Source organism: Plasmodium vinckei, assembly GCF_900681995.1.
Source record: "Plasmodium vinckei vinckei genome assembly, chromosome: PVVCY_13".
In the NCBI taxonomy this organism is placed as follows: Eukaryota; Apicomplexa; class Aconoidasida; order Haemosporida; family Plasmodiidae; genus Plasmodium; species Plasmodium vinckei.
Window position 1 is genome coordinate 1,146,184 of NC_051305.1, and position 24,031 is coordinate 1,170,214.

The 24,031-nt window shown below is 22.8% G+C and overlaps 7 protein-coding genes across 7 annotated transcripts; 4 read left to right on the top strand and 3 right to left on the bottom strand.

Annotated features, from left to right (window-relative positions):
* Positions 1–329: 329 nt before the first annotated feature.
* Positions 330–2,441, bottom strand: PVVCY_1303070 (ATP-dependent zinc metalloprotease FTSH, putative; the record flags this gene model as incomplete). Its single annotated transcript, XM_008623982.1, has 1 exon — positions 330–2,441. The coding sequence occupies one exon, from the start codon at positions 2,439–2,441 to the stop codon at positions 330–332; it is 2,112 nt and encodes a 703-aa protein (XP_008622204.1).
* Positions 2,442–5,475: 3,034 nt separating this feature from the next.
* PVVCY_1303080 (conserved Plasmodium protein, unknown function) lies at positions 5,476–6,306 on the top strand (the record flags this gene model as incomplete). The annotated part of the gene is made up of 1 exon (XM_008623983.1): positions 5,476–6,306. The coding sequence occupies one exon, from the start codon at positions 5,476–5,478 to the stop codon at positions 6,304–6,306; it is 831 nt and encodes a 276-aa protein (XP_008622205.1).
* Positions 6,307–7,271: 965 nt separating this feature from the next.
* PVVCY_1303090 (conserved oligomeric Golgi complex subunit 6, putative) lies at positions 7,272–9,716 on the top strand (the record flags this gene model as incomplete). The annotated part of the gene is made up of 1 exon (XM_008623984.1): positions 7,272–9,716. The coding sequence occupies one exon, from the start codon at positions 7,272–7,274 to the stop codon at positions 9,714–9,716; it is 2,445 nt and encodes an 814-aa protein (XP_008622206.1).
* A 540-nt stretch (positions 9,717–10,256) lies between these two features.
* On the bottom strand, positions 10,257–11,300 carry PVVCY_1303100 (conserved Plasmodium protein, unknown function; the record flags this gene model as incomplete). Its single annotated transcript, XM_008623985.1, has 1 exon — positions 10,257–11,300. One exon carries the CDS (start codon positions 11,298–11,300, stop codon positions 10,257–10,259), a length of 1,044 nt encoding a protein of 347 aa, XP_008622207.1.
* Positions 11,301–12,261: 961 nt separating this feature from the next.
* On the top strand, positions 12,262–15,680 carry PVVCY_1303110 (tRNA 3'-trailer sequence RNase, putative; the record flags this gene model as incomplete). The annotated part of the gene is made up of 6 exons (XM_008623986.2): positions 12,262–14,042; positions 14,228–14,477; positions 14,637–14,772; positions 15,004–15,078; positions 15,171–15,229; positions 15,525–15,680. 6 exons carry the CDS (start codon positions 12,262–12,264, stop codon positions 15,678–15,680), a joined length of 2,457 nt encoding a protein of 818 aa, XP_008622208.2.
* Positions 15,681–16,042: 362 nt separating this feature from the next.
* Positions 16,043–16,594, bottom strand: PVVCY_1303120 (conserved Plasmodium protein, unknown function; the record flags this gene model as incomplete). The annotated part of the gene is made up of 2 exons (XM_008623987.2): positions 16,043–16,256; positions 16,539–16,594. The coding sequence occupies 2 exons, from the start codon at positions 16,592–16,594 to the stop codon at positions 16,043–16,045; spliced, it is 270 nt and encodes an 89-aa protein (XP_008622209.2).
* Positions 16,595–19,543: 2,949 nt separating this feature from the next.
* On the top strand, positions 19,544–23,947 carry PVVCY_1303130 (potassium channel, putative; the record flags this gene model as incomplete). Its single annotated transcript, XM_037634750.1, has 1 exon — positions 19,544–23,947. The coding sequence occupies one exon, from the start codon at positions 19,544–19,546 to the stop codon at positions 23,945–23,947; it is 4,404 nt and encodes a 1,467-aa protein (XP_037490801.1).
* Between the last annotated feature and the right edge of the window lie 84 nt (positions 23,948–24,031).

Sequence of the window (24,031 nt, forward strand, 5' to 3'; positions counted from 1 at the left end):
TATAATGGCATCATCCAAGCACATATATATGTAGTTATAGATGTTTTGGCAAGGCCTATCTATATCTTTCTTTATATATATATATTGTATGAATAACAAGATTAGCATTTCACCAAACTAATATAATAATAAAAAATGAAATAATAAAAAATAAAAAACACATACATGTGCATGTTATTAGGTGGTTATAAGAATTGTAGAATAAAATAAAAATGCTAATTTAAATAGTAAATAACGAATTTAATACAATTATACCAATAATGACATAAAAAAGGAGTGGGGTTTTATATATTCCCACATATACACATATAAGTGAATTAATATATATATTATGAAACTCTGTTGTCCTTCAAATTATATTCCTTTTGTTTTAATTCTCTATTTTTTCGTATTTGATCATTTTTTCCTTGCATAGCCAATTTAATTTCTTCATTTGATAAGGTTTCGAATTCGACTAATGCAGAAGCAACTCTATGTAACTCATCAGTATGTTGACTTAAAACTTTTTTTGCTCTATTATACGAATCTAACAATATTCTTTGAATAGATTTATCTATTTTAATTTTCATATCTTCACTAATATTTTTTTTATCTTGTAAAAACATAGATATATTTTCTTCGTTTATACCGACTCCATAATTCATCACAAGTGATTGAGCAATATGTGTAGCTCTTTGTAAATCACTTGAGCATCCTGTTGTTACATTATTTTTTCCAAAAATAATTTCTTCTGATACCATACCCCCCATTAACACATCAATTTCACTTTGAATGTCTTTAATTTTTTGACTATATTTATCGGTAACTGGTATTTTCCAAGTAACACCTAAAGACATACCTCTTGGCATAATAGTAGCTTTATGAACAGGGTCTGAACCTTCTGTATAAAAATTAACTAATGTATGTCCTCCTTCATGATATGCTGTTATGTTTTTTTCTTCGTCACTTAATGGTGATTTTCTTTGTAATCCAACAACAACTCTATCAAAAGCTTGTTCAATAGAATTCATATCAACTGATTTTTTCCCTTCTACTGAGCATTTAATAGCTGCTATATTTAATATGTTTTTTAAATCTGCACCTGTCATACCAACAGTTCTTCTAGCTAAAACATTTAAATCGACATCTCTTGATAAGAGGATTTTATTACTATACATTCTTAAAATTTCATATCTACCATTAATATCAGGCAATGGTACTACAATAGTTTTATCTAATCTACCAGGTCTAACTAGTGCTTTATCTAAACTTTGTGGAAAGTTGGTAGCACATATTACGACAATTCCTTCATTTTGTTCAAAACCATCTAATTCAACTAATAATTGATTAAGTGTCATTCTAACTGCGCTATTATCTCTATTACTTCTTTTAGAACCTACTGCATCTATTTCATCAATAAAAACAATGCAAGGTGCATGTTTTTTTGCGGTTTGAAAAAGCTCTCTTATTCTTCTTGCACCTACACCAACAAACATTTCTTCAAATTCTGAACCAGATGCTTGGATAAAAGGCACATTTGCTTCCCCTGCAATAGCCCTAGCAATTAATGTTTTTCCTGTTCCAGGTTCTCCTGATAATAATATACCTTTGGGCAATTTTGCACCTATTTTAGTAAATTTATCTGAATTTTTTAAATAATCGATTATTTCTTGAAGTTCTTGTTTTACTTCATCACATCCTTTTACATCTGCTAAAGTTACCTTTACATTCTCTACTGGAACGACTTTTTTATTTGACACACCTATACCCTTTTGAACATTTTGTGATACCCCTTCTAAATATACGCTTGCTGCTGCAACTAAAATTAAAAACCCAATAGTCGATTTAAGTACCCCCCATAAGCCTTTTTTATTTGCATTTATTAAGGATACCTTCAAAGGTATTTTGGGGTCGATTTGTAAACTAAACACTTCGGAATGAATACCATTTTTTTTATCATTATAATTATTTGTATGCCCTGAATGAGACATATTACTATAATTAGGGTCTATATTTATATTATGTGTTTCATATATATTTGAGCGTTCATTGTTTATCCCGCTTATGTTATTAGTTCCATCCTCCATAGATCTTCTATAAAAATTAGATTCACTATCATATTTTATGTTATTCAGATTGGTATATTTTAGTTTATTAGTATAAACTAATGCTTTTATATATTCTTTTGTTGTACTTTCATTTTTAGCGTAACTACTGTTTTCATAATGTTTTATAACTTCATTAGGATTATGTAAATTTGCTTCTTTATAAAATTGTAATATTAAAAAATTATCATTAGGCTTATAACGAATTTCTCTTTTCAGTCTATCTAGCCTTTCTGTATTTAGTACACTAAAGTATCTTTTGCTATTTAATAATTTGTTTACATTTGGAATATTTTTTATATATAGAAAATTACTCCTTTTCAAATCTAATACAACAATATTACGTAGGAGTAACATTTTTTAATATTATATATGTATATTTTTTATTGTCGTCTTCTTCCCTTTTCCTTTTCTTATATTATTTTTAAATCCGATTCACTCATATGTACATGAATGGTATTTTATGTATAAATAAGCTTTATATAAGAAAATTATTTAAAAAAATTATACTCCTTTAATATGTGGTATTATACTTCATTGGAAGTGATGTTTTGAATTTCTTTCTTCAATACAACATTTATAAATATATTTTTAAAGTACTTTTTATTTATATTTTATTATAACAATGACTATATTGGTAATACATATTAATTATGATTATCTATAAAATATTCTTTTATAATTCGATGGACCCAAGCATCTTCGTTTTTATGTTTTTTAAAAAATATCTTCTTCAATTATTTACCTTCTTAAAAAACAATTCACAAATAAATGTGTAATTTATATATATTTTTTGTCATTATTCACTCAAACATAAAAATTAACATCAAGAAATGGCATAAAAAAATAAAAAAATAAAAATATATATAATAATAATGTGGAAAGGCGTTCTTCCTTATATGCATTAATTAATAGCGTATATATATTCATGTATTATTGTATTGTCCCATAAACCTATATTTTATATTTTAATAAATATATATCTATAATTTTATATATTATATTGTATAATTAAAAAAAAATTATCTATAATTTTATATATTATATTGCATAATTAAAAAAAATTATCTATAATTTATATATATGAATCATTGAGTTTAATATATATTTATACATTAAAATCGTTTAAGTATCTTTGCTTAACAACGTTTTATTTTTATTCCTTTTATATTTTATATATTATCTTATAATTTAAAATATTTTATTATTAGATGTTATTATTGCTAAAAATATTTAATATATTTGAGGATTGGGCTGCTATATATATGTTATATTTATTTTTCAATGATTATCCTTTAATAGGGAGCGTTCATGAATAAATAAAAGTAATAACAACCATATAAATGATCTCATGTTTATTATGGATACCATATAAGGATATATGCATACAACTGTATATACAGATGCTTTATAAAGAAAATATATAATAAAAGTATATATGCATATAAGTTGGTATAAACATATATTGTCCTATAACAACACTTAAAAAATTTTTTTAATTTAGTTTATTCTTACATATAATAATAAAATTGCTTATTTTTTATTATAATGTAAGCTTATATTATAACCGAGTTGCAAAAAAAAATAAAATGTCTTTGATTTGTTGTTAATCCCCTCATTATGAATCCATTGTATTAACTATTTTACTTTTCAAACAATATTACCTATTTAAAAGTAACCTTAATTTAATTCCAGCTCATTATAATACAATAATTCATGCTACCAATTAATATATATGACAATAATTTATTGTTTTGGACAATATATATTTAATAATTTATAATGATAAATGAAAATTTACAACTTTAAACTCAAAAGATGAACAATAAAAGGCTAAATTAATATAAATATATCGTGCATATATTAAAAAATATATGCATTCATTTATGCATTTAAAAGGATTGTTTATAATTGTTGTACTTTTAATTTTATTCCATATCCATGTTTCCAATATTAATCACGATAATTCTATATAAAGTTTGTATTCACAATTTACTATAATTATATATAGAACAGACAAAATCATTGTATCTTAACATTACAACATGTAATAGCTGTAATTTCTAAAGAATTAATACACATAAAAAAGGGGAAAATATAATACCAATTGTTTCATATACAACATATAATTTCTTTCGTTTTTTATGCATACTTTATTGTCAGCAAATTAAATATATGTTTATTATATGGTCTTTTTGATTAATGCCCTTAAATCAATATCAAATTTTAATAGAATATCATTCAAAAATGAAAATGAAAAAATGTAACTTCATTTTCATGCTATAATTTCACAAAATGGGCGAAATAATGTATGCAAATACATATATATATATATATATATATATATATATATATATAGCGAAATGGTTCAGCTATAATATACTTTTATAAAATAGATCGAATGTGATGAAGCAACTGGAACCTTATAATTTTCACTATTTGTTTTTTATATTAAAAAATAACATAAAATGAATGCCCCATCGTTATTGTTTTCAAAAAAATTATATCATTATTGAATAAAAATCTTTTGAAAAAATGTCATAAAAAGGAAAAAAATTAATATATATATTTATTATATTAGCACTTTTAATGATGAAGCTATTAAATTTTTTTTATATAAATATTATGCTTCAAATAATGCGAACACTAATTGCATATATATTAATTCCTTAAGAGTAATATTTATGCATATATATAAACATAAAATTTAATTTTTTCATAGCATACACTAAAAAACAAAATTAGTAATATGCACATTAAAATAGCATTCACGAGTAATATAAATTATATATTTGTTTTTCATAATTCCCTTTTATAGTAAAAAATATATCATGTTCATTACATGTTTCATTACATTTTTATTATTTTTTTAGTGTATTTATAATAGTACCATTTTCTATTTGCTTTATAAAATAATATATCAATTATATATAGAATAAATTCCAGAATAGCCACTGAATTTATAAAATTTGTAATTATTATGTTTGAAATGTAAATATATATATAAATTTTACTCTGTACTCAATGGAATGTGTGTAATATATATTCTGTTCATTTTATTGATACAAATGTTTTTTAATACATATTTTTTGTGTTAAAAGATTATATATAAGAAAAAAACAATATATATTTATACTATTCATTTATTTATCGTAACGATATTTGGAATTTGCAAATGTGCAGATGAAAATAACGTTATAACAAACAGATGGATGACCGAGAAATAAGCACGCCCTAAACCAATCAATATATACATATATATACTAAGGGGAAAGGGGCTATAAAGAAGTTAAATACCGTTATAATAGTAAATAAATAACGTAATTAAAAGAACAATTAAATAATTTCAAGATATACCATCGTGAAATAATAACAATAATAGCTGATTAAAATGACGTGTATAAGAGAGAATGTGTTACAGAAAGCTTTAAAAAATGGAATAAATTTTAACTCTAATATTTTTCGAGATATACATGAGAAATGTGGAAATAAAGTATTTTCAAAGTCGTTTATGACTTATAATAACTATTTAAAGAATACTTCCCCCTGTCACAAAGCAACTTTCATTTCCGCAAATATAAATACAAATAATTTGTTATTTCAAAAAAATCTAATAAAATATTTTTCGACATCACCTATTCAGAAAGACAAAATAAATAAAAACGATATATCATCTGATTATTCAAAAAATAATTTATCAATTCTTCAAAATCCAAATGTATTAGTTTTGTTTGATAAAAATGCGCCCGAAACAATTGGACAAAAAATTTACAGATATTTAGATATAACTGGTTTTCTTACAAGATATAATAATAGAAAAGAATGGATTCTTGATTTAGATCCATATACTAGGTTATCAACCGTTATGCTAACAGAGTATGAGAGGAAGTTAATTATATTTTTAAAATTCCATGTGTACTTATTATTTGTAATATGCATGTACTTATGGTACCATGCACAAGTTCATTTCACTATGAAACCACCCTGCCCCAAACCATATGCATATGGACATTTAGATGGAAGAAAAAGAGATTTTACATGGCACGGAAAATTATTTTTTATTTACCCAAAGACTCGATGTAAAGAGTGTAGATGGTTAGATATTCAATGCAAAAAAGAATGCTTTGACAAATTAAAACAAGAAGGCCATAAATTTTTTATCAATAATGGGGATCCTCTATCGGTTCCTAAAACTGTATTATATCCACCACACTTTCATTAGCTACTAAAAATTTTAAATAAATAATTGTTTTTTACTTTTTTTTTTTTAATACTTTGATAAATTTTTGTGTGCATATAATAATAGATTATAGAATAAATAAATTTAATCAAATTGTTAACCTTACGTGGGTTTATGTACACAAATGTAATATATTTAAATTTATTTACGTATTTATTTTTTTTTTTGCTAAAACTAAAAAAAAGGTATATATTACCACCACATTTATTATCATCCCTTTACATTAAAATTAATTCATTCATTAGATTTAAAACAAACAAATCTCAAATTATATGTAACAAAACAATTATGCCCAACTATATAAATTTAAAGCCATCTATATTTTATAGCTATGCTGTATAGGGCATCAAACAAAATAAAGTATATATTTTATTATGAATTTTATTTTCTCAAATTAATTTTTTGGAATTATTATAAATATAATTTTATTATATTAAAAGAAATATGGGATTTTATTTATACATATTTATCCCTTTGTTTATTTTTATGTTAAATTATACAATTATTTATTTTATAAATTATTACTATTTTTATACTAGCAACTTATAGTATAAAGAAGATTTTTTAGAGTTTATTTTTTTGAGTATTTCAAATTTTTTAAGTATAATATCTTCCACAAGCATAATGCTTAAATAAACTATATAGGGAGAAAGAAATATATGCGTATAGCAATTACTGAATAATAATTAGAAAATATTAAATAAAGTACAAAATTTATCATAATAGGGTGTAACATATTCTTACAGAAATAGATACAAAATCGATGTAAGCATACTTAACTTTTGTGTGTATGTAATTCTTGCATAATGTTTTCTTCCCTTATTAGTATATATCCCTACAGACGTGTATTTTAATTCATGCAATTTTAATAAACCAGAAGGGATATATGGGATAAATATTTAATATATTATGAATAGTATACAATATAATAACTTCCGTTTTACAAAATGAATATAAAAATAAATAACGACCTTGATTTTAATGTCAGTTGTGACAAATATAAAGACGAGTTTGAAAATTTGAAAAGTTACAAAAGCAACTTCAATAAATATGATGTACTATATAATGATATAGACATAGAATCAAAAAAACTCAAAGAATACAAAGATAGGATACAAATGATAAGTGAAAATTCATTTACACTTTTTGAAGATATCAAAATTAAATTAGAAAATTTTAATAAGTTAAACGAAGAAAAAGAAAATATAATTTCCCAATGTTGTGAAATGACTAAAGGAATTGTAGGTGAAATAAGTAAATTAAAAGAAAAAAAATTTAATATTCAAAAAAAGGAAATAATTTGTGAGAGGATTTTAGAAGAATATAGTTTAAGCCCTTTATGCTATAATAATTTAACAGACATAAAAATATCATTAAATATGGAATTTTTTGAACACTTAAAACAATTTGAATGCACAAAAGAAAGCATAGCAAAATTGTTAAGTGAAAATTCATCTGATAAGTTGGATAAATTTTACTCAAAACATTATAATAAAATTTTGAATAAAGCTTGTAAAAAAATATGTTTACATGTTATTAGGGAAGATAATAAACTTTATATAACGAATACAAATTTTATTGATTTATTATTATTTCCTAATAATGAAGAACATGAGAATAAAAAAAATATGATAAAAAATCATATGGACAATTTTTCTCCACTAACTAAATTATGTTATAAAATTATTACCGAAAATATAGAATATTTTAATATTTGTCTAAACAATTTTATACACTTAAAAAAAAAATTGCTAACTAAAAAATATAATTATTTAATAAGTAACAAGGATAAGTTATATCTAAACACAAGTCTTGAAGTAGTAGATATAAAATATGATTCTTTACAAAATTTTAAATATTTTTTTTCTGTTATGTATTATCTTATAACTTTAGAAGACATATTTTTTAGAATATTATTGTTATTTAATTTTGATAATAAAAATGACACATTTTTATATATATCCGCACACATTGAAAATATGCACAACAATTTATACAACATAAGTGATACTTTATTTGTTTTATATAAGCAGTTTATTGAAACGAATATAAATATATGTCCTAAAAGTTATCAATTCTATTATAAGTTATTTCATATATTAGATGCTTTTGTTTTTAAATTAAAGCGGTTTCAAAATAGTTATGATGGTGACCAAGAAATTAGAAAACTTATATCAAAATATTCCATAGAAGCATTTAAATATAATATTAATATAAATTATGACGAAAATAATCACATGGATACACCTAATTTAAGAGCACGAAATTCCTATTTATATAGCACATCTGATAAAACATCCCATTATAATAAAATAAATAAAAACATGAACGAAAATAATCGTTATATAGATTCTTTAAATCTAAGTAGTACTATAAAACCCCAAGGTGCTAAACATGAAAATGACAGTGATATAAATAAAAGAGAAACTGCAGAAAAAAGGGATGATAGTTATCAGTTAGAATATGACGAAGAAAATGATGAGATAAATTCCTCATTTATTGAAAAAAATGAAGTTGATAATAATTTAACAACCAAAGATGTGAAGGAAAAAAATGAAAGTAATAAAAAAGATGTTAAAAAGGATAATAGTGAAATAATTAATAAGTTAAATGAAAAAAAAAATAGTTTAGAAAAATATAATTGTAAAATATTAAATTATACTCAAAAAATCCAAAAAAAAATTGAAAATGAGTTTATTGCATTATGGCAACACGATGTTGTAACATTTTATATAGATAATATCAAAAAAATAGAAAACAATTATTTTGATAATTCACGAATTTACATAAAAAAAATTTTGAATTCTCTAAATGATCTATACTCGATATATAAAAACAGTGTATTATTTAACACCAATAATAAGGATCAAAATTTTCAAAATGTGCTTGATATTACCATTAATCCATTAATAAATAACTCCTTAAAATGTAAAAACCAAAGTGGTGAAATTGATTATCATATATTTATTATAAATATATTTATATTTATACAAGAAAATATTAAATCATTTGAAGGGTCAACAAAATACTGTGACTTGTTAACTATTATTATTAATGAACAAAAAGAAAAAATATTACATTTTGAAAAAGACAATTTAATAAGTTATTTAAAGATAGATAAAATTAATAAAAAGACAAAATCAAACAACTTAGAAGAAACAAAATCTATTATAGATAATTTTTATAAATTTGTTTTTTCTGAAAACTTTAATAATTTTAATATTATAAACCAAATTGAATCCAATGAATTCAAGGAAAATATAAAATTAGAAATATTTCGTCATATATATAAAGAATACGAAAGTATTTATGAAATATATTTAAATGATGGCATATTAATTTATACACCTAATCAAATAAAAGAAGTTTTCTTAAAAAATTATGACCCTTAAAAAAAATAGATACTTCTAATACGAATTAAACATATATGCAAACAAATTTAATAAGATTATTAAAACATTAGCATGTTAAATATAATATGTTTCTATGTATGCTATTAATTTTTGAATGCTTATAAAATTTAGACACTTACACAAAAAAAACAAATGTAGATATAATTATACACGTATAAATTAATGCAAAATGAAGAACCGCAATATAAATGCTGAACCAATGTGATTTTGTATTCCACATTCATACATAGAAATTATTTTTATACTAGCTTATATATTTATTGTGATACTTATATGCAATAGTTGATATACACTTTTTTTGTATGATTTATTTGCCTTCCTTTTCGAATATTTTCTCGAAAAGGTTTGACAATTCTATTATTTTTCGAACACTTAAATAGTTATCATTATTGTAAATGATTAGTGTTTCTGTTTTTTATGTTTTTCCATTTTTTAGCCCCCATAATTTAACTATTAAAGCATCACACCGATTCCACATTTTTTGTAGAAACTAAAATTATTACTTTTTTAAAATTCAGTTTAATTTGAAGATGATTTTTCATCGGATGAGTTATCTGAAGCTGCTTCTTTTTTCCTGCTTAATAAAAATCCTAAGCTTTTAAATACATTTGTAGTTTTACCAGATTTTTCAGGAGCTTTTTTAGCTTTAGAAGAATCCAAAGAATGTTGTGATTGCTCATTATCAATACCGTCTTGTGTTAGGGTATCATTTTGTTCGTCAACTAAATATGTTTTAGAAATACACGAAACTCTCGATTTCATATACCCTGGTATTATTGACCAAGCATATATATATATTTTCTTCTTTTTATTAATGATTGGCTTATTATCAGCATCATATATGGTCTCTTTTATATCATCATTTATTTTATAATATATTGTAGTCTTTGGTGTTGAACATGTAATATCAATAATTATCCTATTGTTATTATTGGCATCTTCTCTTACTGTAATAATAGGAGGAAAACATACTTTACTATATTTTTGTAGTTGAAATAATTTCGATAAATGGATTTCTTCAATATTGACAAAATTTAAAAAATGATAATTTGGATAATATTCATGATGAATTAGGCTATCATTTATATTATTGCATTCAGGTGGTGCACATGTAGTATCTGATATTTGTTTTGAATATTTTATTAATTCTTGTACATTTACTGGTTCTGAAGATTCTTCTAAATCAATACCTTCTAACCTTTTTTGCACAAGTAACCAAGTAGTTTCCATCATATCCTTTATATTTAATAAAAAATAAAACCTTTCCCTATTATTTATATTATCAAAAAAATCATTGTTTATATTATAATGGTATGGTATTTTATCATTTGTTTCATTTTCATCGTGATTACAGTCTTCTTCTGCTATGTTTTTTTGGTATGTTTCAGGATTCGTTTCATCTTCTTTCTTAAGGAAATTCTCAAAATATTCATTGTATTTGTGCTCATCTTCGGGCTTGGGAATATTTTCCCATTTACTTATATCATGTTTTTCGATCCGTTCCTTTATGGTTAATACTATTTCATGAAATGGGGTTTCGGTATTTTTATATGTATACGTCATTTATGTTCTAATTTATTTCATTTATTTTCTTTTTGGTGGATTTCTGTAAGTGATGTTACTACCTGAATAATATATTTTTTTTGGTGTAAAGGTTTGTAATCGCTTATATGCTTTTCTTTTTCCCCTTTTTTATGCAAGAATAATTTAATAATAATTATTATTGAAAACTTTTCTAATTCGCATTATGTCAATATAAATCATAGAAAACATGTATTAATAATAATTTGACTTTATCTGTTTATATAGTGTGATTTTTTTACATTAATAAATTATTTGATTATCTGAAAAATTGTTAAATTTTATCATATAAAAATATATGTGCAAGGTTTTTACTTTGTGTATTTTTTTAATTTAATTATTTAAACGATTACAATAGAAGATTTTTAAAATTTATACATTCGCATATGCGATTTTTCTCCGAATCTGTTTAGCGACGTTATTCAATGTATTATTATGATTTCTTTCTTTATATATGTTAAAATATTATATTATTTTTTTTACAGTATATTATGATTTTTTCTTATTGTATTCTCCAAGAATATGTAGAACATTTTGGAGAATAAATATAGTATAATTAATATTTTTAGGTTTTTATTTTTATTTACATATTTGGTGCATGTTTCTTTATGCAATTAACTATATCACTATTTTGGCAAATTTCCAATATATATAAAACAACGTAAAGGCAGAATATTTTATTTTTTGGCATTAAAGGTTGTTTTTTTATTTTATTTCTTTTTTTGTAAATAAATAAAAATACTATATTTTTTTAATCATGTGATCGTAATAAATTGTAGTTTTCAAAATTACAATGATTTGTATTAAACTATATTGAGATATTATTGCTATTAGTCTGATCACATTATATTTGAACACACGTAAGTATATAGATATATGTCTTTCTATATCATTCATAAATGCTATTTTAATATATTTAAAGTGATCGAAAAGAAGAGAAAAAATGGAAGTCTACATTCAAATGATAGGGTGGCATAAATTGGCAATACCGTCTAGTTTGCGTTTATTTGTAAATGGAGAGTTTACACTAATTAATTGTGGGGAAAATAATCAAAGGTTTCTGAATGAGCATAAAATGCATATAGCTCGAATAAAGAATATATGTTTTACAAAAATAACCCCTGAAACTATCGGGGGGCTAATTGGTCTACTTTTAACAATAGATAATATTTCAGATAATGCTATTTCGATTTATGGCCCCAAACCAATAGGACAAATAATTAATAATTTTACTAGCTCATTTGCAAAAATTAAGAATTTGAAAATAACTATCCATGAAATTTCGGATAATAATATATTCCCAATTGTTCTAAAAGGAAATGTAATTATAACCCCAATTTTACTTAATAAAAAAAATGTAATTACCACAAATCAAGAAACCAACGCAATTCAAAATTGTGAGCAAACTGTTCTCGATAAAAGAAAAAAAATGAATGAAGTAAGTAATACGTATGATAGAGAATCAAATAATTTATATAAAAACAAAAATGGAGAAATCGAAGAAAAATGTTCTCCTGACGAAGCTAATTCGAATTGCTTGAAAAAAAGAAAATTGGATATACCGGAAATTGAACGTGAAGAAACATATGAAGGTAAAACAGAAATAGTGAATGATAATAATGGCAATGGAAAAATGGAAAAATATAAAGAAGCTTCAGATAGAGATTCAAATAAAATAGAAAATACAAATAGCAATACCATGAATTCTACAGAAATAGATAAAAATAGTAGTATGAAACAATGCATTCTTTATTTAATTGAATGTCCACAAACTATTGGTAAATTTCATGTTGAAAAAGCACAGAAATTAAACATTCCTCCTGGGAAATATTACGGAATGCTAAAATCTGGAAAGTCTGTTACTATAAATAATAAAATAATCAACACTGAAGATGTGTGTGATAAAAATATAGATGGTAAAAAATCATTAATTATTGATTTGTCAGATACTGAATATATAGATTATGTAATTACTGAGATTAAGAATAAAGAACATTTTTATTTAAATAATTTAGAATATATTTTTCATTTGTCTGATGAAAAAATTTTGAGTAACAAAACATATAAAGATTATTTTTTAAAATTGAAGAATATAAAAAATATCAAATGCAACCAATCTAATAGTTCATTAAAAATATGCCCTTTTATTTCTTCATCGTCATTAACCAATATCCTTTCAAAATTAATGCCAAATATTTTCTTAAAATATAAGCCAGATGACCCAATATATGAATTATCTTCAAAGACGCAGAATAATTATAATGATGAAGAAAATACGAATCAAAATTATAATCAAAAAGTAATAAATAGCAATGAGAGTATAGAAGAATACACTACTTATTTGTCTTATAATACTTTGACAAAATTTGTTTTGCACCCATTTCATAAAATAAATATTTGTACAGATGAAATGCTGACCGATTTATATCCATCTACTTTTAATTCTTCCAAATTTTCAAATTTTACCCAAGAAAATGATAATTTAATGAATCCCATTTTGGATTTTAATAAAAAACTAAATGATAATGCTACCATGTTACCTTCTTTTTATTTTCTTGGAACTGGATGCTCAATACCATCGGCATTTCGTAATGTATCTGGTATTATTTTAAATATTCAAAAAGATTTTAGCGTTATTTTAGATTTTGGTGAAGGGTCCTTATATCAACTATACTGGATAAGCAAATCATGGGTTCAATTTACAGAATCCATAAAATCTATAAAGTATAACTTTGCATCTATTTTATAATAAGCTTTCAAATATTATATGATCAATGTTAAATCATATGAGATTATAAAAATATGTTTCATTATTTAATTGCTTTAAAGGAAAATTATATATATTTGGCCATATTTTTTATATATAATACTTATTCATATTTTGTTGTAATAATTTTAATTTTTTGTAGAGTGATATTCATTTCTCATGCACACGCCGATCATCATGTAGGAATTTATTATTTCCTATACATACGGAAAATTTTATTTCCGCATTTAAATCCCCCATTGATATTAATTCCAAAAACATTAAAGAATTGGATGAATTTATTTAACGAGTTATTTCTTGATATAGAAATGAGGATTATTTATAATGAAAATGATTTAGAGATAAAAGAAACAATTAGTGAAGATAATTTTTTAACTCTCCATCTTTTTAAGGTATAGTAGTATAAATGTGTATTATATTTACTTATGTTTATCATTAAATATACCGTCTTATTTATTAGATTATATATTTTATAAATATATTAGAAGACGCCATATATATATGCATAGTTCGAAAACAGAAATACATTTACATAAATTTTTCCGTTATAGGTTAATCATATTAAGGAATCATATGGAATAAAAATCGAAAGCAAAGATATTGGTTCTATTGTCTATTCTGCAGACACAAGACCATGCGACAACGTCAAAAGATTTGCAAAGGATTGTAACATTTTAATACATGAAGGTAACATATATTACATATCGGCTTCTTTAAAAGGAGTAAAAATATAAATTGAGAAAATTTATGCAAAATAAATGGAAGCATAAATACAGTGATAAATATATAAATATGCATTTTAAAAGAAATTCTTATATAATGTGAAATTTAAGATTAAATTTTATGTTCTTGTTTATTTGAAAAAATTTCACTATTCATAAATTAAATCAGTTTTTTTACTATATATTATATTTTCAGCTACATTTGATGATGAACTATTGGTCGAAGCCATTAACAAAAAACATTCAACGATTCACGAAGCTATGCAAATTAGTAAAATTATGAAATGAATATTATAATATTTTTACGAATAAATTATTATATAATGATAAATATAATACACAATTACTTATTTTTATGTTTAGGTCTAGATGTTAATTGCCAAACTTTAATATTAACACATTTTAGCCAAAGATACCCAAAGGTAATGTATTTAAAATAAATATAAAACTATATACACATAAATGCTTATAGCAGTAGAATATCGAGGATGCCATTTACTTGCCAAATGACTAATTTATAAATACACTAAGATAATGATATTTTTATTTTAACTGCAAAATAAGCATATCTATCGTTATGAATGGATCTAAATTTTGCCAAGATCATAGCATGAAATATTTTTTAATTATATTGTCTATATATCAAATTTAATTAAAATTACGATTATTATATAAATTAGTATCACAAACAAATATATATACTTATTTATTTTTTAGGCCCCTATACTAAATAAATCATCATCTGCCGAGATTAATGAAATTATGAATAAAACAATTTATAGCTTCGATTATATGCAAATTCCTTTAAATTTAATAAAAGAACTACCAACATGCTTTAATGTTTTATTAAATTTATTAGAAAAATTATTTTAATTTAAAAAACACATATAGGGTATGCAAACGACGAAAACATATATTTATTTTAAAACATAATAAATATAAATGATAAAAATTGCCTCAAATTTAAAAAAAAAAAACGATGTTATAAGTTTTAATTCAAAAGAACAAACAAAATCACAATAAATCCATATAAAATTCTTTGTGCTTCTTTCCGTTTTTTCGTTTTTATTTGATTGCTCATATACTTATTATATAACATATATACATTACGTATAAATGCTTAATTTAAATAATTCTTTTTCCTTATTTCGTTAATAATTCCATCATTATTGTTATTACTACGATTATTATATATATTATATTTTTTAGTAGACAAACTACAATGCTCTATAAAATCACTTTTTAGCATTTATGTTACTCTCATGTAATCTGTTCATATCACAAAATTTAGTATGGGCTCCAGTATTAGGTATTGTTTCATGTTCCCATGTTTTAAAGTTTCCCCATTTTGTTAAATAAAAAGGTTTGCTAAATTTTTGTGATTTGTATTCCTCCTTTACTAGCCACTTACTAACATTCCATCGTGGGGACATGTGATATCTCTTTAGTCTATAGTAATAATGGTTTAAATACAATACAATATAATAACAGTATCATTATATACGCATGCACATATTTGCTTATGTTTTTTTATCGACATAAGATAAAAAAACAATAATTCTTTAAATATTTAGCAAATCAATATATTTATAATAAAAGCAAAATTAATTTTGAAACTATACATAGACAATAAATTTGAGTGAAAATATAAATTATATTTAAAGTGGATAAAATAAAAAATATTAAGCATATTTAACAATATAAGCATTATATATTATTATTATTATTTACTTATATGTCCACGAGCTGTTCCACCTTAACAAATTTAGTTTGCTTAAGTTATACATCTTAATATGCTGATAATATAATCTTGAATTATTTTTTTATAAAATTATTATGTATAAAAAAATATACTAAAATAATAACGCCCTCTATATCCCTGATATGGCGTATCATAAAATGACAGCATTATGTATTTCTATATAACTATAGTTATAATTACTGGTTTCTTATATTATTGATGTTACTAAAGCTGCTCTTTTTGTTTTTGGTTTTATACGTATGTATTTTCGGTACTTCTACTAAACAGTTTTTTATCAATTATAAAAAAAAATAAAAAATGGGGGCACACACAAAGGATGCTGGGCAACTCTCGCTTATAAAGTATTCATTTTCAATATTTCATATTCACAAAAAAGTTAATAAACGTAATATTAATATTTCAATAAATCCTTATTGCTATTATATAATGTATATAGCAATATAGCATGCAATATATTATATGTATATTTACAAAAGGAAGACATAATATAAAAATATGTATTAAAATAATGTCATTATTAAAGCATTCATCTTTGTAGTTTTCATAAATTTGATTTTTATGACATCCCCGCCATACTGGAATGGAAAATTAAAATTAATGATTAATCACCATTTTCTTAATTCTTGTAATTAAAATAACATTGTTTTATATAATATTTATATTTGAATAATAAAAAATGTTGGGCTCATATATATTGCTTAAATGAAAAAAAAACAAATATTTCAATTTTTATTCATAATTAATTCATTTTCTCTGATACATTATTAATTTTAAAAAAACTAAAAAACGGAAATTGCTGTAAATATTTTGTATACAATACAAATTCATAACTATTTTTTTTATTAAATATTTATACTTAAACATTACTGAAATAAATAACGGAAAATGCACTTCTTTAAAAAATAAATGCGTTTTGAATTTTATAAAATACACATAAAGTATAAATTATATTATTATTTTTCCTTTTTTTGAGAAGGATGTTTTTAAAGAATTAAAAAAAAAATCCACAATAAAATGTTATATATGTTTTTGACCCCTTTTTTATTAAATTTACCATTTTGAAGTATTTTTATACACACAGATTGTTTAAAAAAGATAAATTTAAAAACTTTAAGAAAGCTTTATTGATTACGTAACATAAATTTCACAGGAACATAACATTATAACAACACAACCTTTAAATAATTATATAAATGCATAATTTTTCTTTATAATAATGACGCTATAATATATTGGGTTAAATGAATGTATTATTTTTACATATTGTCACAAATCATTTTACTTTCATTCTAAGTCCATTTAAAAACTGTTTTTTTAAACAAATTTACTATGAATTATAAAATCATCACAATACTAATTATGTAATGTTTTGAAAATAATTCTGAAATATTTCGAAATTTTACAAAACATAAGACGCATTATGTTTGCATAATTTTAAATGCTTATTCGAGCTTTAACTTGCCTTCATTTGTTTATATATAATCCCAATATAACATACAATCTTGTCTACATATTAGTGAAGCCCCAATTATTTTTTCTTTAGCTATTATTTGGGAAATCACCAAAATATTTTGAATAAAATAATATAAGCATTAAGAAATAAAAACATTGGTAAATGCACATTTATAATGTGTATATACAAAATATATTTTATGCAATAAACAGCGATTGGTAACTAGGGTTATACCTTTTGAAAATATTTGTTGCTTATTAATTTTGAAAAGAAATCAATAAATTTATTAAATATAAAATATGCATGGACAGATATTGTTTGATTCATACCCAATAGCATCTTTTCTCTTTAAAATGTAAGTATCGACTAATATTTAATAAACTTGCAAAAACTTTATAATACTTAATAAAATTAAAATTATTTGTTACCATTCCACACAAATATATGCATATGCAAGTTATTTTTCCACGCTTATTTCGGTACATTTATAGATCATAAAATATTTCTTATGCTGCATTAAAAAACGTTAAACTAATATTGCATATTATAAGCGAAAGCCCAAGGGATGGAAGAAAAATGTAATAAAAACAATACCAATATATAAATATATTAAATTGATATATTTAATAACAATTCACTTATGTGTATATAAATGCTTATACTAATTATAGAAATGAAAAAGTATTAATTTTTGCACATTAGACAAATATAAATGTCACAGTTATTTTAAATAAAAATTCATATTTCTCCCCATGTATATTCTTAATATTCTTCAATTGCATTCCTTATATAATCATGGATATTGCATTAAACATTTCTGTGTTTATTTATAGAGTAAAAATTATTCATAATGCAAAAAAAATATAGGCTATATTTACAATGCTTGGGCGAATGATATATAGGGGCATACATTAAAAAATAGAATCTTGTCTTAGTTATAATCAAATAATTTTCATATTATAGTATTTATTTGCATCTATAATTTACTTTTAAATATATTTTTAAAGAGAATCAAATTTTTATAATTTTTTATGATATTAGCTCTTTATATTAAAAGATAAATTATAAGATTCATACATAATAGAAGTTTGTGTAAAACATAATTTGGATTTAGACAAAAAGATACATACACATTTTTGTTCAAATGGTCATAATAAACAATTTATATGCTACTGACAATGAATTTATCACCTATTATTGTAGCTTAATAAATTACTTATCAAAAAAGACAATACTAAATTATTACTATGTGTATGGTACCCCTTAACATTATTGTAATGTATTGTACAAGTAAAACATATATTATTACGACAAATTTATCCTTATCGATGCATCTGCCTTTCCTACGTCCGATGAATCTGCACCAAAAAGGAACTTCTTGAATAGAAAGAATAAATATGATTAGAGTTAAGGTAGTATCATAAAAAGAACCTATATTATCGACTTGGATTTTTTTTTCGTCTTTTTTCTTCACAAAATAAATATAACTAATTCAATTTAATGGACAAGATATAATTAAAAATGAAAATCGAATTTCTTTCTATAAATGACACATTTTGTTTAGTAAAAATTGGTTTCAAATATGTGCTTGCTTTATTTAACGGATTCTATTTAATAAAAATGGTGTCGCATCCTAATGAGCATAGTATTATTATAAGCAAGATGATATATATAGGAATAGGAATATTATTGAAAATAATCCTAATAATAATATATTGGATATATTTCATGGATATTTATGTATTAAAAAAAAAATCTAATAAAAAATTCTTTGGAAATGTTTTTTGTAATTCAAATAAAATCGTAGATACAAATATAAGCACAAAATTAATAGAATCAGACGATTTTGAATATAAGAAATTGATTAAGAAATTTTTTTTAAAAAAAATATATTATTCATTAAAAAAAAGTCACAAAATAGTGGAATTATATATGCTAAAGATATATAATAGCGATTTTAATTGTTATTTTTGCAACATACGAGATATATTATATGCCATAATATGGTACATTAGCTTATATTATTGGAGAAGAGATGAATATAATATTTTATGGTCTTTTAACAAAATACCTATATATCTATATAACATATTACTAATCCTTTTATCATCATCATATTTTGATTTAGTTATGATTATAATAAGCTACAACAAAAGTAAATATCATATTATGAAATCAAAATTATTAATAGATGTCTTTTTTAGTTCTCCAAGTGCGTTTTTTTTTTCAAGACATTTTTTTGTTCTAGAAAATGGAATCGATATATATTTTTTAATGGGATTTCTAAGAGTTATTAAAGTGTTTCTCAATGTTTCTTATGCAAAAACAGAAAAAAATTATTTTTTGACAAATACTGAAATAAAAGTTATTCGTATTATACTAGGAGTATTGCTATTATGTAATGCCTTTGCTTCAACTCTTTATACTATACAAGCCATCCATCCGTATAATATAGACAACGATGGTTTTTATTATATTCTCAGTAATTATTTAGATTATTTTTATTTTTCAATTATATCTATTTCTACAGTTGGCTATGGGGATATCATTCCTACTAATAAATTAAGTAGGGTTGTTTGTATATTTTTTATATTTTGGACATTTATTTGGGTTCCAATACAATTTAATGATTTAATTATTTCGATTTTCTGCAAAAAAAAAATTTATGGAAAACTTAGTATGAATAATCAAAAATTAATTTTACTAATTGGCGATATCCAGCCTGAACAATTAAATACTTTTTTTTTTGCATCAATAGCATATGGGAATAAATTAAAATTTCACATACTAACTACCTATCCTATAAATTTATATGAAGAACAAATAAAAATAGCAGATAACTATTGTATATCAATATACATTAAAAATTTTGACATAAATGAAAAACACAACACTAATCTATTATATAGTGTCAATGCGCAAAATGCTTATTATATGTTTTTGTTTTCTAATAAGTTTAATAATGGTTATTATAATATAGACACTAAATCTTTTACACGGTTATTAATTTTATCAAAGTTTTTACAAGGAGAAAAAAAAAATGCAGTTATTGAATTGCGAAATGAATGTGTATCCAATATAGTTAAATCTATAGGGTGTGAACAGTTTGCTATTGTTAATCTAAAATATTCTTTAATAGTAAAAAATTTAGTATGCCCTGGATTTATAACTTTTCTTTCGAATTTATTTACAGCATATAATTATAATGAAAATCCTTATTATTTTAATAATAGTAATTATTTTCATTCTTTTAATTTTATAGCCGAGTTTAATAAAGGATCTATAGCAAAAATATTTTCTTTTGCTGTTCACGATAATATGATTGGGTTAAATTTTGACAAATTATTTTACAGATTATATGAATCTTTGGGTATTTTACTTATAGGAATTGAAACTTCTCACATGAATAATAACAATTTTGTATATTCAAAAAAGAAAAATCCACGTTTTTTCTTTGGAAATATGGATAGAAGTATGATTAAGGGAAACAAAATAAGTCTACGAACTAGACGAACAGACCAAATAGAGGGACAAAAAAAATTGAAATTTAAACTTATATATTTGTGCTTTCTAAAAAGGTATCTTCATTCACTTAGTAGATATAAATCCAATAACACCAAAATGGTTACTATATTAAATAGTAAGAAAAATAACTCAAAAATGAATAACCACAATAAAAAAAGTTATTTAAAAGAAATGCCTAGGTTGTTAGAAATGTTAAATGACCATGTGCACCTTACAAAAAAATCGAATCTAAGCACAGTAATATGGAATAATGATATAAAAGAATCTTATAAAGAGACAAATAAAAAAAGTTATCATTACATAATTGACACAAACAGCATTAATGGAGTGTATAAAAACAATATTCTAGAAAAGGGAAAGAAAGACAGGAGGGATAAATATATAGGTAATAAACACACTACTGATATATATATCAGTACAAATGAAAGTTATCAAAATAATAGGTTAAGGAATCGGCGCCCCAAAAATGGAAAACCTTATTTTGGGATGTTAAAGAATAGTAACGACAAATTAATTCATACAAAAAAGATGAATAATTATTATGAGTGCTACAGCAATAATGGTAATATAAATGAAATAAATATCCAAAATAAAAGAAGTGAGAAGCCAAAATGTTATTTGAATTTATTAGGGAAAAATTATGTCATGAAAGAAAATGATAAATGTATAGTTCTTGCAAACTCAAAGAAGGTTATAAATTATTTATCAAAGGCCAAAAATTTATATTGGCTATTTGAAATTAGCACCACAAAAGTGGATAAAACTACATATGATTTAAAATCGATCATAAAAACAAAACAATGCTTTAACAAAACCACTAGTTCTAATTTGGAAAATGATATTCCTATTATGCCATATATGAAAAATAAATCGATAATCAATAAGCATAGTTCAAAAATAATGCCGATGGATTATTATGGTCTATTCAATGGCTATAAAAGTTTTCGAGGATTTCCTCAAAGAAATTATGGAATAAACAAAAATATTTTAAGAATATCCTGCAAAGAGAGTTTTAACAACGGTATGAATAGTAATAGAAGTAGTAATGATAGAAGTAGCAGTTCGCCCAAACTTGGTATAGATAAAAACACATTGTCTTTAACTAAAATTTCTAATGAAAATAGCCATATAAATTCAAACTCAAATGATAATTACACTGTAAATTATGAGCACCATGATCAATATTTTTTCAAAGGATGTGTAAATTGGGGAAGTTGCAACAATAGCAACACAAGTATACATGAAAATACACAAAATGAAGTATATCCAACCAAAGATGTAATGAATAATGTAGATAAGCTGGAAGGAGGCAAATATACTTTCGAGGTTAATCTAAATGATACTATGTTGGTGGAAAATGATTACAATGCACTCCAAAAAGAGAATATTAATCATTTTGCTTCAATAAAAAAAAGTAATATCAATAGTAATAATACGATATGCGAACAAATAAGGAAGTTAAATAATAACTTCATGTTTAAAAAAAATGAAAAAAAAACAAAAAGAAAAAATGATAAGCAGAATACTAATGATATATTAGAAAGAGGGAAAATTGCCGTTGCCTATTCCTATTTGGATGCATGCCACAAATATTTTGTTCATAGTGCAGAAAATAAAAAATTATTACTATTAATAAATTATACTTCAAATATAATACAGCTAGTTAAGTTGATAAATAAAACATGCAAGTATAACATAATTATATTGACAAATGAACTATCAGGTGTTAATATGCATCATATATATAATGTTGTTTTTATAAAATGTAAAACTATGGATGATTATAACTTATTAAATGCCGGATTGCTTCAAGCAGAATACATATTAATTTTACCAACAGAAGTTAATGATATAAATGAAATTAATGAAATAGACATGAATAATATAATATTAACACGAAAAATTACATACTTGCTAAAAAAAAAAAAAAGAAATTATTTTATAAATAATATAATCACAGAATTGGTTAACCCTACAAATATTATTTTTCTTGAAGAAAATAATATGATAAAAATGACTGAAAAAAAATCGTCTTATAGTGATTTCTTTCCTTATATAAACTCTACTCAATTTTATAGTAGTAATATAATTTCTGAAACAATGCTGTATAATTTTATGGTCCATCATAAAAGTTTCACAAATTTTCCAGTGTGTAATAACACATTGAAACATTTAATAAAAGATGTTAAAATAATTTATGCGTGTGAATTAAGGAAATATTCTGATTTCTCTTTTAAAAAAATTAAAACATTTCGTGATCTTTTCCTTTTCTTATCAAAAAAATCTATTATAGCAATAGCTTTATATAGAAAAGGAGACAAGCATGTCCCCTTTTATATTTACACAAAACCTTGCGAAAATTGTTCAATACGATTTGATGATATTGTTTATGTTTTGTAGATGACATTTTTTTTTTTGGTTTTTATGAAATTTGTGAATTTTTTTATCTTTTTTCCTTTTTATTAATGCATATATGTAAAAATT